The 15,882-nt window shown below is 34.8% G+C and overlaps 1 protein-coding gene across 1 annotated transcript; it reads right to left on the reverse strand.

Moving 5' to 3' along the window:
- Positions 1-809: 809 nt before the first annotated feature.
- Positions 810-15,226, reverse strand: LOC128211770 (melanotransferrin-like). The gene is made up of 13 exons (XM_052916818.1): positions 15,078-15,226; positions 13,490-13,691; positions 12,138-12,262; positions 9,680-9,778; positions 8,853-9,011; positions 8,118-8,290; positions 7,461-7,773; positions 6,289-6,535; positions 5,883-5,998; positions 5,424-5,540; positions 4,713-4,886; positions 4,084-4,354; positions 810-2,668 (listed from the first exon to the last, which is right to left on the reverse strand). The coding sequence occupies exons 1-13, from the start codon at positions 15,145-15,147 to the stop codon at positions 2,413-2,415; spliced, it is 2,322 nt and encodes a 773-aa protein (XP_052772778.1). The 5' UTR covers positions 15,148-15,226; the 3' UTR covers positions 810-2,412.
- Positions 15,227-15,882: the final 656 nt, after the last annotated feature.

Raw genomic sequence — 15,882 nt, forward strand, 5'->3', positions numbered from 1 at the left:
TGCCAATTCAAGGGTCATAACTCTGGATGACTGAGGTGACAGGGCTGGTTATTGAACCTGGCCGAGATATTCTGCCCATACTCATTCTGACCAAATTCGGTGATGATTCGACAAAGTCTTCAAAAGTTATAATGGGACAAGACCAATTCTAGCTATTTTTTATGATTAAAGGGCAATAACTTTTGTATGACTCCAGTGATATGGCAGGTTATTGAACTTGTCCAAGATATGCCCAAACACATTCTGACCAAATTTGGTGTGGATTGGAGAAATGTTTATGGAAAATTAATCAATTATCATACTGGATGACACAGCATTCCTGCTGTATGCTGCAGGTGAAACTATTACGGTAATATGTCCCATTTTATGAACAGGTGTATTATAACACAAACATAAAGTACAATTATGTAATGAGAGGATAACAATTTAGTGCTGATTAAATGAAAACATATAAAATAATGTTAAAATGCTACAAACTAAAACATATCTGATTCTAGTATACCCTATAAGAAAATAATTTACAAAAATGTGGTGGAAAAAAGAGAGTAATCATGGGTGGAAAACAGAGCCTAGGTAGGGCTTGAACTCCAACCTCAGGAACACTAGCGAAATTACTCTACCAAATGAGTTCACCTGGCAGCTCAGCTTATCTAAACACACACTACAACTCCTCCACAATTAAGGCTGATCCAGGCACTCCTGCATTCTCCTACAGACACCCACTAACCTTGGAGGGAAGTGGACGTTATGCTGCACTCCATCAGACACTTTCTGATCAAATTTATTTTTAAATAGAATAACAAGAAAAGTAAGGGAGTATTTTATATTTATTTTGTTTTACAAAAATGAGTGTAGAAAATGTAGATTAATGAATAAAGGAATACACAGAAGAGAAATGATTTTCTAATTCAAGGACATGTCACATGTATTATCAATATGATATGTACAAAGTAAAAGATACGTATACAGGAATGTGAAATAAGGGCTATTCAAGTAAAACATATCACACACACAGGGGGAAGGCAATTATTTTTTCCCCCTGCCGGGGTTATATGTTTAAATGGAATAGCCTTAATGAATTGATATAATATTCTTCATGATTTTGGTCTAAGGAGCATAATTTGTTACTGAAAGTTGTTTGTATGCAAAAATGAATGGGAATTGCATATGGATAATAAATACTATAATTTAATGTTGTTTTTCTTATATTGCTCAACTAGAATGTTTCTTTTATCCTTATTCCTGAATATATAAACAAAAATTGTTGCATCATAAATTTCATTGTAAAAAGTTTGTGTCCTTCGTATACCAAATTTCTTTTCAGTAGTAAAAGATGCACAAAAATCATTTCAACTTCGGGAATGTTTTGAAAATTGTACAAATGATGTATATACATATTTACATTTTTTTTCTTGCAGGTATTGCAACATTCAAATTCGACTTTACAGTCAACAACAGTACACACAATATTCGAAACAAATGTTATAAAAGCCTTATCTATTACCTAAAAAAAGAGTGCCCAGAATCACTTACATCCTCAAAATATACCTTTGAACTGATGTTTTCCTTTGTTGATTTTTAATTATTAACCACCATGTAAAAACATGTATTAAAAAGTTGACATCAATAACATTAAAGTACATAAATTATAAAATAATATTCAAAACAATAAAGTTATTAACTGCATAACAATATAAGTACGAGCACTTTAAAAACTCTATCCATGGTACAGTATAAAAATAATTCTAAATATACATATTTGTATATACACCATTATATAATCACAACAATTCTGGAATGATATAACCACATGGATATGTGATAAGTTGTACATTTTATGCACATGAAATGTCATTGTAAAATTCACATTTTTAAACTGTGTACACCAGAAGACATTCCAGTAGGCGTGACATTCTCTGACAGTAGTAGTTCTTGGAAAGTCGTGATTTTCATCTTATTTTAAATAAACATATATATGTATGTGCCAACAATTTCCAACAGGTAAGGATTATTTTTAATTAAATACCAAAAGTTGATCACTATTAACAAAATTCCAACTTCTTTACCATACAACCAGTTTTACTCCAGTTAATTTTGCATTTAATGAATAGAAAATGAGCTGGCATTTATTATAAAGAAAATGTTATTCAGATATCTTCAAAATAAAGAACTCAAAAAGTGTCCAAGAACTACTGGCCTACTGGTAACCTAATGTGTCATGATAGAAAGACAAACTGTTTGGACAAATATTCTTGTACACAAATAGAGAATTGTTCAAAAAATTCTCCACAGAATTTCTCCACAAAATTTCTCTTCCATTATTCTTTTCAATATTGCCAAAATCTTTTTTGTTTTACAAAATGGTAATATTCACAACAGTTATTGCTGTAAACATATGTCACAAGAGTATCACTATGACGAAAACAAAGAATATATTGCCATGGCAACCAAAATGAGCGTGTAACTAGGGTGGAAGATTGAGGAACTTCCTGGCACAGGGACGCACTGATATTCATCGAGATTGTGGATCTGGTTAATGAAGTCCCAGCCCAAGTAGTCCTTGTAGTTCTGACGCTCCGGTGAGACGGGAATAAGGCGGACAGCTTCATCAGTGAAGATCAGATCTGTGTAGAATAGCCCTGAGTCAAACATGTGAAAGTCACCGTCACTGAAACCAAGAAGTTAAAAGTAATTGACTTATTCTGGACACAATTCAGAGTTGACTATCACTTTATCATCAGGGTCCTATAATGTCCCTCTTATTTGACTCAAAACGTCATTTCTTAAAAGTAAAACATTGTTAATATGTCATAAAGTACTCCCTCTGGATCAAAAAGAACAACAGTAAATCTTATTATGAAGAAGCAAAATTAGTATGACCAGGTATTAGAGAGGATGGAAGGCAAGCATTGGAACCACACCTTGGGCATTAGTTCACATTCTACAACTTTTATCAAACTATTTATTCCTCCTATCAATATCCAATCTGAATTCTTTATCAGACACAACCATGCAAAAGAAAAATTCTGTTTGACAACATTAATGCCTCTGTATATTTTCCCATGCAACATTAACATGCTTAATAAGTATATAACAAACGACCAATTGTTCTGAAATTTGTTAATGTTCACTTGTTGTTACCGTCATCGTAGTCAACTTTCAAATCTTTACTACTCTGGAAGTTTCATAGACACACTTGTGATCTGCAGTATTTTGAGACAAACATTTCAGCTGCGCTTGTTTAATTTGAATATCAGCACACAGCATAAAGTATTCCACCTTTAAAAGTTAACAACTGTTTGGTTAACAACGGTGTGGTTAACGATATTGTTAACTTTAACAAAGTTCTGAACAATCGCAACAATGACACAGTAATAGCATTTCGTTATTATAATATATCATAAATACTTAAGCTTCAGGCTTCAAAATCGATTCTCATCATAGTCTTATAAACAAATAAACAGTAATGTCTGAAAAGACAAAATGCAGACCTGAACAAAGGTAAACAAAACTTAACAATTGTAAACATGACAAAATGTGAAAGTAAGAAAACAGAAAATTGATCAACAGATGTTTTTGCGCATGTAGACCTGGAAGATATTTGCACATGACAGGTTGTTAATGACAACATAGAATCACTCAGGGAGTTGGACTTCACTTGTTGGGTTTCATTTTCACACAGGCTATATGTACTTACATTCCATCTACTTGGCTTCAAGAAAATACATTCAACATTAATATTAGATGGAGAACATACTAGTTCTTACATTGATTTGAACAGAACAGTTAACTGGACTTCATACACACAAAAAAAAATGACTTAGGGAGCAACTCACTTTCCATCAAATCAAATGACTCTTCACTATGAGAAAAGTTGGACCATATTCTACAAGTCAAATTGTGTTTTTTTTCTTCATGAATTTAACAACTTTTACTATTTTTATCTCTTTTTTTGGGGGGGGGAATGTGACCAATTGATCTAAATATATTTTACAATAAAATTTACCTAACAAAAAGATCAAACTGTTTTAAAAATCTTTAAAATAATTAAAAGTTATCATATAATATTAAGATTCAACTTACATATCTGAAGAGAAGAATTGTTGTCCGTAGCTGAAGATGTTCCAATAGATGTCTCTTCGTTGCTGCGTGACGAACCCGCTCGTCATGAGCGCAGCCCCCGGCACCTCCCCCAGGTAACAGTTGGCCCAGTTCACAATGCTGGTTCTCGTTCCATCCTTACACAGTAGTTCGTAGTCGTCCGAGCGGCGATTACGAGCCCAGATTGCCTGGTTTCGACCATCAGTGTTGTCCCCCACAGTCAGATGATGGACAAAGGCAATGTCTCCACCCACTGGTAAAATATACAAGAAGATTAAGAACTGTTCATAAGATAGATGATGCTTATTTTATATACTGCCTTTTTCTTTCACATAGATGATCAAATCTTTCGGAAAATCTAATAAAAAATGTATGAAATATTTTTGATAGAAAACTACTGCATGTAGATCTTTAAAGAAGTGAAAACTCCTGCATACCCAAGAAAGTTCTAAATTTTCATTAAGCAAAGTTGACAGCAACTTTTAATAGTGTATTTCTTAACAAAGTACCTATTTAGAGAAACTGCTTAACTACTTGGATATTCAAATACCATTCATTTGCAACCCTACTCAATCTTGACACAAAACAACCAATACTAAAACATAACTTACATTCAGTGAGGCATCTGAATGCTCCAGTGGCGCCATAGTAGAGCTCGTCGCTGTTACGCTTGCACTTCCTGTATCCTCCACCCTGACATGCCTCGCACAGATTGACTGGTTTCCCACTTGGGTTGTATTCCTCATCCAGGGCACCAGGAATGCAGCTCCTGGAAAACAGCTCACCTGCAAGGGTATACAATATTTTTCTCAGAAGCTATGTAGACTGGCTACTCGCTCAGAATGACTGATTCCCAACAACAGTTGTATTTTTCCTCCAGGAAACCAGGGAATTAGCTCTGCAAGAACAGCTCACATGGAAGAGTTTACAAATCATTTTGTTAGAAATGGTCACTTGTTGACTGGTTGTGACTTATGAACATGGCCATTTTTGGTTGGTCTCCTTGTTTATACCGTACTGTGGATACTGTATTGCATTAAAATAATTTAAAACTCTTTGTAGCAATTAAAAAGCAACAAAACTTTAAGACGTGACATTTTTAACTCTAGGGAAATAATGTGATTAATCAATTTAAGAAGTAATATTGCCAATCGAAGCTGACCGAAGCTGATCATTTCTCTGAAGTTTTTAAACAATGCTAAAGATACATGTATATAATATAAGGAAAACTTGTTCTAATGAATGAAGCTCACAAGCTCCATTCGTTTTTCATAGAGAACAGAATAAAGAAACTTTCGGAAGTCTTAAAACACACCACTCACCCAGATTGTTGAAGATGGTGCATTGTGCCGGGATGAACTGCTGTGTCTCAATGTAGATATTAAGAGGGATGATCCAACCATCACCACGACCAATACCCGCATGACATGCACGGTAGTCTGAATCGTACAATTATACAAGTTAGGCAAACAATATAGATTAGTTTATATCAATTCCTCTTGTTTGAGTGTGATGGAAACTGATAGCTTAAGGTGTCATGCAGCTGACAGAGTCATGCTCCAGCCTTTGCTAGGTAGATATTTGAAATAACATCATGTTACTTAAACAGCTCGTCTTTAATTAAATACCAAAAGTAACAGGGACAAATACAAGTCAAGCAACCTTAGTTTAGCTTCCACTTAGATTCCGCAAAATGTTGATTACTTATTTTGTTTACAGGGCAAACTATAAGTATGGCACTTAACATCTGGCAAAACATAATCATTTTTTTTTAAATTTACCTTTGAGATTAAACAGTGTCATATACAAGTCACGTTTTCTGGCTGCTGCCACGACCTTGTATGTACCCGTCATGTCTCCGTAGTCCTCAGCAGCAATGGGCACCAGATTATATTGCCTGAAATAACAAATTGAAATGATTCAACATCCATCCCTCACATTGTAACATATATCAACATAATCCTTTACAGGTTTGTCTAAAGTTAACACAGAAGTTGATGGACAATATCTATTAATACTTTGAGGTGTACATGAATAATTATAATATGTTGTCTTTACACAAGCCATGGTGATGACCCATCTATCAAAATCTGTAAGTCATACACCCAGCTCTGACAGACCTGTGAACCATGACAAATGTTTCTTATGCTTGATAATGTCACCAGCTAAAAATCTAAGATTGCTTACTTTCCAGCCCTGTATACATCGCCAGCGTCCAGCATGCAGAGATCAGCGTCTCCGGTGGAGAGAAGCTTCATGCAGTCGAGGGTGCTGCTGGTCTGTATACAGTCCATATCTGGCTTGATGTCCTTCCCACGAAACACCTCCACCATACGTTCACACTTCTCGCGCTCCGCGTCAGATATCACACACAGTCGCACCACATCGATCGGACAGATGTTCAGATTGAGAAGGTTTGATCGGAACTCGTCATCTATGATTAAAGGGTAAAATGTAATTTTCATTTATCAATGGATATCTGTATCAATGTTATAGTTTTATCAGACAAGATGAATGCAAGCGGATGCCAGTGTAAAGGCTTGTCTGTTGTTTTTTTCAGTCAATATGAGGGCATAGCTTCATGTGAAAATCTTGGATGATTTTTCAGAAATAGTAACATTCTTGCACAGGTTCAAAGAGGCTGACGCTAATGACATCAAAGCTATCAAAGTACCTACAAAAGCAGGAGCTGAATCTGGATTTTAACATATAGTTAAGGAAATAAAGATCTTTCAAAAATGATTGGAAAACTTCTGCAAATAAATTTTAAAATTTTGCAGCTGACATGTAATTGAAATTGACCTTTTTTGGTACACTCTAATAGTTATCAAATAACAGCAACCATTTAAGATTTTTTTTTTAACAAGACCATATTAACTAATATGCCTACATTCAGGAAGAGCTAACATTAACTATAAGCACAGGCAAGACCTCATGATAGCTGAACTCAAGTGTGGGGGGTTGATAAATTAAGCAGTATGATGTGTTATATGACTGTGTATTAATGAAGCAATACAAGTAAAAAAGGAAATATAGAAAATGCCACACATCATCTTTGTGTAACAAACACATGTGCCAAGAAATTTTAAAATCCCTCCCTGCATGACAAAAGTTAAAGCCTTGACACAACCAACTACACTGTATGTGAATATATTCAAAATTCAATAATGATTAAATTCTTAGACTTAGTGTGGTAGGGTCATGGGTCTTGCACCTTTATGTAATGGACTCATGTGTTGGTTTAATTTAAAATCCCTCCCTGCATGACAAAGTTACAGACCAAACATAGAAAACTTGACAGATGGCCATATGGACAATGTGTTTTAAATATGCCAATCTTTGGGGGCATAAAATATTACTGATCCATGTGTAGTATCTGTCCCTCTCTGACCCGACATCTACTAGCATCTTGGTTGCATCGTTAAACATCACGTTTTTACGCTCCAAATAGTCAACGCTTGTCGATGTGAACATGGAGAAGTTTGCCTTGTATGGTCCATCAAATCCAAACCAGTCAGAGGTTTGGATCAGAAATTCCTTGAGTTTCTTGACAACAGCATCCGATTTAAGGCCTGTAGTCATCACAATGTCGTTGGGAACTTTGCCAAAGTTGCAACTCTCAAACTCATCTACGCCCCTTGAGGTCAGGTCTGAGCACACGAGCTGGTAGTTCTGTAAATATATGCTCAAAATTAAACAAAAAAATAAAACAGAAACAATGTTAAACATTTTCAAAAACTTGATTATGGCCATAGGTGTTTATGTCAGCATTAACATTATATAACAGCCAATCCATTTGATATCAATCATAACATAACATCCCCAATACTTGTTATCCAGGTGGTGATATCAATAACAAGAGCACCCTCTGCAGATGCCCATGCTCGCCTGTTCTTCTTAGTTCATTATGGGGCATAACTCGACTATTATTAAAGTCAAGAATTACCATCCTTGAAATACAGTGTATTGTCACTAGCAACAGATTTACAATGAAAGGTATGGGAATAAAACTTCACCTCTGCACTGGCAGGATCATTAGTCATGACGGTATCGTGTCTGACAAAAGCAACCTCCCCTCCATTGTTCAAGCACCGGAGGGCCCCATCAAAGCCTGCATGTGGGTCACTGGACGTGCACTTCTCCTCTCCTGAGCCTCGACAGAGCTCGCATACACTGGCTGGGTTGTTTCCTTAAAGAAAAAAGTATTGTTTGCTTTACTTTCAAAGCTTGAATTTAATTTAAGGTGATACAGGTGACGTATTTACTAACATCTTGGGTCTGAAGTAAAGACACAGAGGGCCGTTTCAATAAAGATCTTAGTTGATTTTAGCTGAAACTTAGAATTATCTTAATAGTGTCCTTTGTTTTCCTACAAATTTGTGTGAATTGAACTTAAGCCAGCACTAAATCGATGTACTGCCATCAGTGATGTTTAAACAGTTTTAATATAATTGTGGTAACAACTAAACCCATTAATTGAAACGGCCCCCAGGCTCAGAAAACTGGAATTTTAAATGTTCTAATCTATCTACAATATAACTATTTTTGACAAAAGATATGTGCCTGATTGTAAAACAGATTATTTATTTCAGATGTTGACCATATCTAATCCTATAATAGCATTTTTAGAACAAAACAGTCTCAAACCCTGACTCAGGACATTATTCAATAAGGACCCAGGGTTTTTTTTATTGAAAGACTGAGTTGAATGATTTAATTCCTAACATCAAAGTAATGAGAAACACTCTTACCGAACTGATTGTAGAATGAGTTAAGTGCTCCTGGCAGACACATCTGCTGGTAGAAGTTGGTGACCGTCTTCACAATGGCGTTACATTCCGTCACTTCCATCATGTTCGCTTTCAACATGAATGATATCGGGTATACCCAGCCAGCACCCGTACCAATACCTGTAACAAATAGGGGCGATGGATGGTACAGTGATATGCTATATATGGTAAAATAAGGTGTTAACTGTTGACAATGCATAATAAATGTTGGTTTTCAGCTGAAAGATATCAGGCAAACAGCCCCCGTACCAACTGACAGTTTCAGTTTTTGTGACCATTTCTTAAGCTCCATCTACACAGTACATAACACCAAGCCTGCCCACCTACAGTATCCTACAAATGATTGTAATACTTGAGTAACGATTCATTGATTAACCATTTAAAGTTGAATTTTAATATTCATAATGTATGATAACTGTTGGCTTTCAGCATAAACCATATCGGTAAACCCAGACTGCCCATATACCAAGAAGTTTAATATTGATATTGTATAATCAATAAATCATGACAAGCATGATTGGAATTATACATGCCATGAAAACTACTTAAAGCTACAATAAACTCATGCTATTAAACATCAAAAGGTCTAATGTTTTCTTGTTACCCGGTAACATAATTATGCCAGTCAAGTGTGGAATAGCAAGTCAAATGATATAATGATATAGATACTAGTAAGGCAAAATGTTCACTATGCATAGTGGCTTGCCATGTATTTTATTTTCAGCAAATAATATCATTTTATTTCTAGACTTTTTTTCCCTCCTGCAAACTCAAACCTTAATACGTACCAGGCATACAAGCATTCTTGTTCTGCAAATTGTTGATTGCCACCACACTTCCTGTCTTCTTTATAGCAACAGCGTAGTAATCCAGCGGCGCTCCAGGAACTGTAATTGACAAGTACTACAATATGCACATAGACATTTTCCATCCATAATATAAGAGCTTATGACAAGGCGGCATAGAAATACAACTAGACCTGTGACTGTTAGTAACAACTGTCCCTGAATGCCCGTGAAGAGTGATGCCATTTACAATGAGCACCAAATTTGTTGGCATGACGATAAGGACCTGTGTCCTGCAAGTGACACTTTGTTTTTATTTGGTAAACATTTGTGAAAAGAAATTTTATATTCACCATCTATACCCAATGAATTGTTTACTCACCTTTGTATTTATTCCACAAAATTCATTAATCAACTGAATGCATGAATATTTCAACTGCACAAGACAGTCTTGTGTGACACATTATCTTCATGCGTTGAACATAAATATTTCATGCCTTGATATCTTAATTTCATCCCATGCAAATTATATGATGTAATTGCATAATTTCACCAAATATTTCATCCTCTTAGTATGACCTTGACCTTTGAGCTAGTAACCCGAGTGTTGCATGCCACACATTGTCTTTATGTGGTGAACGTTTGTGCATTGTTATTATAAAATCATCCCATGCATGACATACACACAGACAGTATAATTACTATATGCCATCATTTGGGGGCATAAACATACTTCCCGTATTAAGTCTGGGTTGAGCCCTTGCAAAATAACCCTATTGGGCATGACCTAATTAGTAGTGCTTTTGAAGAAACACAAATGAAATTTCAATGGAAGCTGAATAACAAAGAAACAAGAGCCGTCGTAGGACAGCGCACTCGACTACGCCGCTTTGACTTAGAATACAATAACGTTCTCTTTATGTCAAACCTAACTAAAATTATTTGATACATAAGGTGACTTTGATGCTGCCCTCCCACCAGCCTGCCCAAACAATGACGCAAGTCATTCAAATAACTTGATTTCCCATTATGAAAATGTGGTTAAGAATATACAAATATGCCTTTCAAAGGAAATAAAAAAAAATAAAAAAAAAATTCAAGGGCCATAACTTGTATTTAGGCTTAAAAAGGAGTTATGTTTCTTGTTGTAAAGATAGTCGTAAATAATTTTGAATTTTATTAAGTGCATTTAATGAACGGTATAGAAGTTTTCTTTATTAAAATCCCAACTTGCCCTTAACTTTTACTTGCCTAAAACTTTAACCTAAGTCAATCAGGGGCCATAACTTGTATGAAGGGTATGGATTTATGTAACCTCATTGGGTGATGGTCCTGAACAACAGTGTGAAGTATTAAGTCAATTGAATGAAGGGTATAGAAGTTATTAAACAATATCCCAACCTGCCCTAAAACTTTAACCTAAGTTCCATAGTCAATCAGGGGCCATAATTTGTATAAAAGATAATATGGAGTTATCTTATCTCATTATGTGATGGCTCGGAACATCTATGTGAAGTATTAAGTCAATTGAATGAATGGTATTGGAGTTTTAAGTGAAAATCTCAACTTGCCCTTAACTTTTACTTGCCTAAAACTTTAACCTAAGTCATTCAGGGGCCATAACTTGTATGAAGGGTATGGAGTTATGTAACCTCATTGGGTGATGGTCCTGAACAACAGTGTGAAATATTAAGTCAATTGAATGAAGGGTATAGAAGTTATTAAACAATATCCCAACCTGCCCTAAAACTTTAACCTAAGTTCCATAGTCAATCAGGGGCCATAATTTGTATAAAAGATAATAAGGAGTTATCTTATCTCATTATGTGATGGCTCTGAACATCTGTGTGAAGTATTAAGTCAATTGAATGAATGGTATTGGAGTTTTAAGTGAAAATCTCAACTTGCCCTAAAACTTTAACATAAGTCAATCAGGGCCATAACTTGTATTCAGGATAATATGGAGTTATGTAACCTCATTGTGGGATGGTCCTGAACAACTGTGTGAAGTATTAAGTTAATTGAACAAAGGATTTAGAAGTTATTAATAAATATTCCAACTTGCCCTATAAAACTTTAACCCAAGTTCCATAGTCAATCAGGGGCCATAATCTGTGTAAAGAATAATATGGAGGTATCTAACCTCATCATGTGATGGCCCTGAACAACTGTGTGAAGTATTAAGTCAATTGAATGTAGGGTATTGGACTTATAAGTGAAAATCCCAACTTGCCCTAAAACTTTAACTGGACGCCGATGCTGGGGCGAGTAGTATAGCCCACTTATTCTTCGAATAGTCAAGCTAAAAACTATCCTGTTTATGACAATGTACTTCTATTGCATAAAGTAAATGGTTTCTTTATTTAATATTGAAATATCAGAGTCTAAGTCTCACGTTTGAACAATTTTAGCCACAGGTTATAACCATCAGCAATGTATATTCTAACTAATGTCCAAGTACCTGTATCATATTTTTCAGCAAGGATGGGTCTCATGGAATGGAATCGTCCAGCAAAGTACCCCTGACCGGCCTCTAAGGTAATAAGGTCCACTTCATTCTTGTCAAACAAGTTCATGCATTCAAACCTGCAACAAAATAGTACTTGTGAGTCCACTTACATTAAAACAGTACTGAAGCAAAATACGACATAAAATGAACTTTCTGATAGATTAACAAAGATGGTATTCTCTTAAAATTGATAATTTACTCAATTGTAACATATTGACATTGGCCAACAGTCATTGGTGTAGAGAAAACTTGACATTCTTACTGTATAGCCCGCAAGGGGTTAAGACGTCATTGCATATTTCAATATTGGTCTTTATTTTGTCTACATGCAGCAGCATCATCTTACCAAAAGTGTGCGACGTGACAGTCATAAGCAATTATTTTAAACAAATGTTTGTTGTTGATAACTTTATTTCTACAATAAATAGTCAGCTCCAGAAGACTTTACTAATTTTTAATTGTGAGGAATAATTATAAGATTTGTAAATTTACTGCCACAAACATTAGCAAACATAGTACCAGCTTGTTTGTTGTTGTTGAAATTTTCTTAATAATAAGCTTGAGGAAAACGACACCAGGCCCCCTTATCACGAAGGTACATGTAATGAAGTCATTACTCAATCTCAGCTCATTCTTGAGCTTGAGCCTTGTGGTATCAATGCAATCCCATGAAAGGTCTCCATTAACTCTTCCTATATACCAAGTTTGGTCACTGACTATATGTCAAACCAATCTAAAATGATTCGATAGCATGGGTAATTTTACCGCCGCCCGACTGCCTTCACAACAACGTATGTGATTTTAATAACCAGGTTCCACTGTCATGTAATTGACTCATTGGTTTGGTTGTACTCAATTACAATCTTTTCAGCAGAATTGTTTTCTTTGAAATCAAATTTGTTATTCAACATATTCTGTGAGATATTGCGTTTTTGAATAGAGTATAGACATAAACGATTTTCTTTAACTTTTGATGCGATTTTTTAATATGAGCTGAGATGGATATTGAGAATTGACTTCAGTATTTTTGTGATATTGGGGCCTATAGGTACCTTTTCAAAGATCGTAAGGATTAAGATCATAATTTTTCAGGCATAAACTGTGTTTTAATGTAAATAACATAAGAACGTTCATCATATAGATTCTGATATATAACATATACACAAACACACATACAATCAAATTGTTACTTGCAGTTTTAGAACAACCCAAAAATGGCACTACCATCTAAGTAATTAGAATCATATGTACAAGAAACACCAGTCCTATTATTCACTATAAATTGTACTATAAGAAGAACTTACTCGTCGTTAGCCCTAATACAAGACAGCTGGGGCATCTGACTGAAGTCGTAACCTTTTGGTCCATTATAGACACTGCGGACTTTCTGCGCAAGCTGCCCTTTCCCTATCACCATTTGAATTGCATCGACAAACTCGTTGCACTTTTGTTCTGCAGCTTCTGTCGTTACACACCATCTAGCTAAAGCTGCTTCTGGCAATGCTTCTGAAGAAGAAAAAAAAATAAGATGCATCATTTATGAAGTAGAATGTCAGACTCATTTTTGTGCAATATATACCGGTATTAACATATATACCGGTATTAACATTAAACATGATAAAACATTATTACTTTCTGACACTATCTGATTATTTTGAAATCTTGGCATGAAATTTCATTTGAATCTCTATAATCTGCCCAAAAGCTACCAATAATTTGACACTTTTCTATAAATGTGTTTCATTACAAAAAATCCACCTAAATGCCCTGAAATTATGGCAAAAAATATCATTAATGGTGTTTATTAGCATATGCATTATGCTCTGAATGTATTTAATTTTGGTTATTAACTAACTGTTCACTTTGAAAAAGCCTTTCAGTATTATTATATTGCATTATAATGTGTGAATGATATTTGACATTCAACAATCAAATAAAGGTGTAAGAAACATTCGCAACATTCAACAACATTAAAAAATTCTAATATTTGCAACATTCACGACATCCCCGACATTCATAATATTAGATTTTTATGCTCTGAGCAACATTTGCAACATTCACGGACGTTGTGAAAAGACACAAATGTAGCAACGATGTGAATGTCTTGAGTGTTGTGAGTGTAGAGAATAATGTGTCACTAATTTTGCCACATATAAGAGCTAGGATACAAATTTGAATGTAGCAAATGATGTATGTTTGTACCTATAGCTGAATGTTAAATTTAGCCAACTTCAAATAGATTCAATTTAATGTAATTTATAAAAGTTTAATCCAATTTACACCTGTCATAACCATACTATAACCAAATTTTAAAGCACTGATTGACTTCCTAATTTTTTGTCTTGGAATGGTCAAAGTTTTGTGTAACTGTCTGAGTATCAGTTATATAAGACTGATGATTAATGATCAGAACATAGTTTTTAATATTTATTTTTTTCAATCATAAATAGGTGTTTTATGGCTATCAGGTGTACTAACGCTTTAAGAAAAATGAAATTTCCATATAATTGAGATCTGTTCTATGGTGATTGTTCTTACATGACTGAATCAAAAGTATTGATGCTGACATCAACTGATTTTGAGACGAAAAATGAAAAAGTTGTCCAACTGTGAACAGGAAATGGACGTACTGTATTATTATTATTATTTATAACTAGCATGCATCCCTGACCTTAAAAGTACTAGATTTTCTTCAAATAACTTAAAGAAAATTATGATAGTTAGTCCAGGAGATGTGATCACGAGTGTTCAATACCTACTGATACAATGGTTTAAAAAAATGAACACAAATATTAATCAAACCAATAACCACCTCACCTGTACAGGTGACAATGATTTGTAAACAATGCAAATTTTAGAGAAATACAAGGAATTGACAAAACGTATACTTACGACTTTTTATCCCTTCGATAAAAAAAGTCAAAACAATTGTTAAACACAACAAGCAATGTATACTCTTCATGTTTACAGCTAAAGTTATGGAAAATAGTTTGAAATTCACAGGTACTGAATCACCACTTCCGCCATTACATTAGCCTCGTTTCCGCTTTACCTGTAATCAAGTTAGCGTACATCAATATTAGACATTAGGTTCCGATTTCAAACAGACAGGTACACTGGAACAAACAAACAAAGCGAAAAATATAAGAACTTTATTTACATGAGAGAATCATAAACACATGCAGGTCCATACATTAGGAGTAATGAAGTTCTCCCTGAATATACATGTAGACCTACAGGTGTCAGCGAATAATTAACCAACTAAACTGCCATCCACGTGAATAGCGCCGTACGTGTTAATTAAGAATTTATTCATTAATGTAATGCATTTATGGCATGAAAACAAGTACTACAATGAGAGTATCATTGAAAGTTTAACACAATCTTTTAAAGAAACATAAATTCAAACATACAAGCTGATTAGACCACGAGTTTTGCCAGTTGAAATGAGTTACGGCCCACACCTTTATTTTTTTTATTTTTTTTTTATGAAAAAAAAACATCGTCGAAACTGTCTAATTAAGACTTTTAGACTATGCGAAATTCGTCGCACCTGGTCCGGTGAGTGAGCTGGACGATTTTCACACCGCCACACTTCGTGTGTCCTCAACAGACCATGCAGGCCATGCCATATGGTAACCGAAGATACCACGGTAGCATAAACTTCAGTTTCATACCTACTTTTGCTATGTAGCGA

The sequence above is a fragment of the Mya arenaria genome, chromosome 12, assembly GCF_026914265.1.
Source record: "Mya arenaria isolate MELC-2E11 chromosome 12, ASM2691426v1".
NCBI classification, from domain to species: Eukaryota; Metazoa; Mollusca; class Bivalvia; order Myida; family Myidae; genus Mya; species Mya arenaria.

Bases quoted from the DNA above. Each gene is read 5' to 3' on its own strand.
- LOC128211770 (XM_052916818.1), bottom strand. From the start codon at position 15,147: ATGAAGAGTATACATTGCTTGTTGTGTTTAACAATTGTTTTGACTTTT. The intron at 9,779-12,137 runs GTACTTGGACAT...TGTCAATTACAG, and splicing joins TGCTGAAAAATATGATACAG to TTCCTGGAGCGCCGCTGGAT. The intron at 8,291-8,852 runs GTAAGAGTGTTT...TTTTTCTTTAAG, and splicing joins CTCATTCTACAATCAGTTCG to GAAACAACCCAGCCAGTGTA.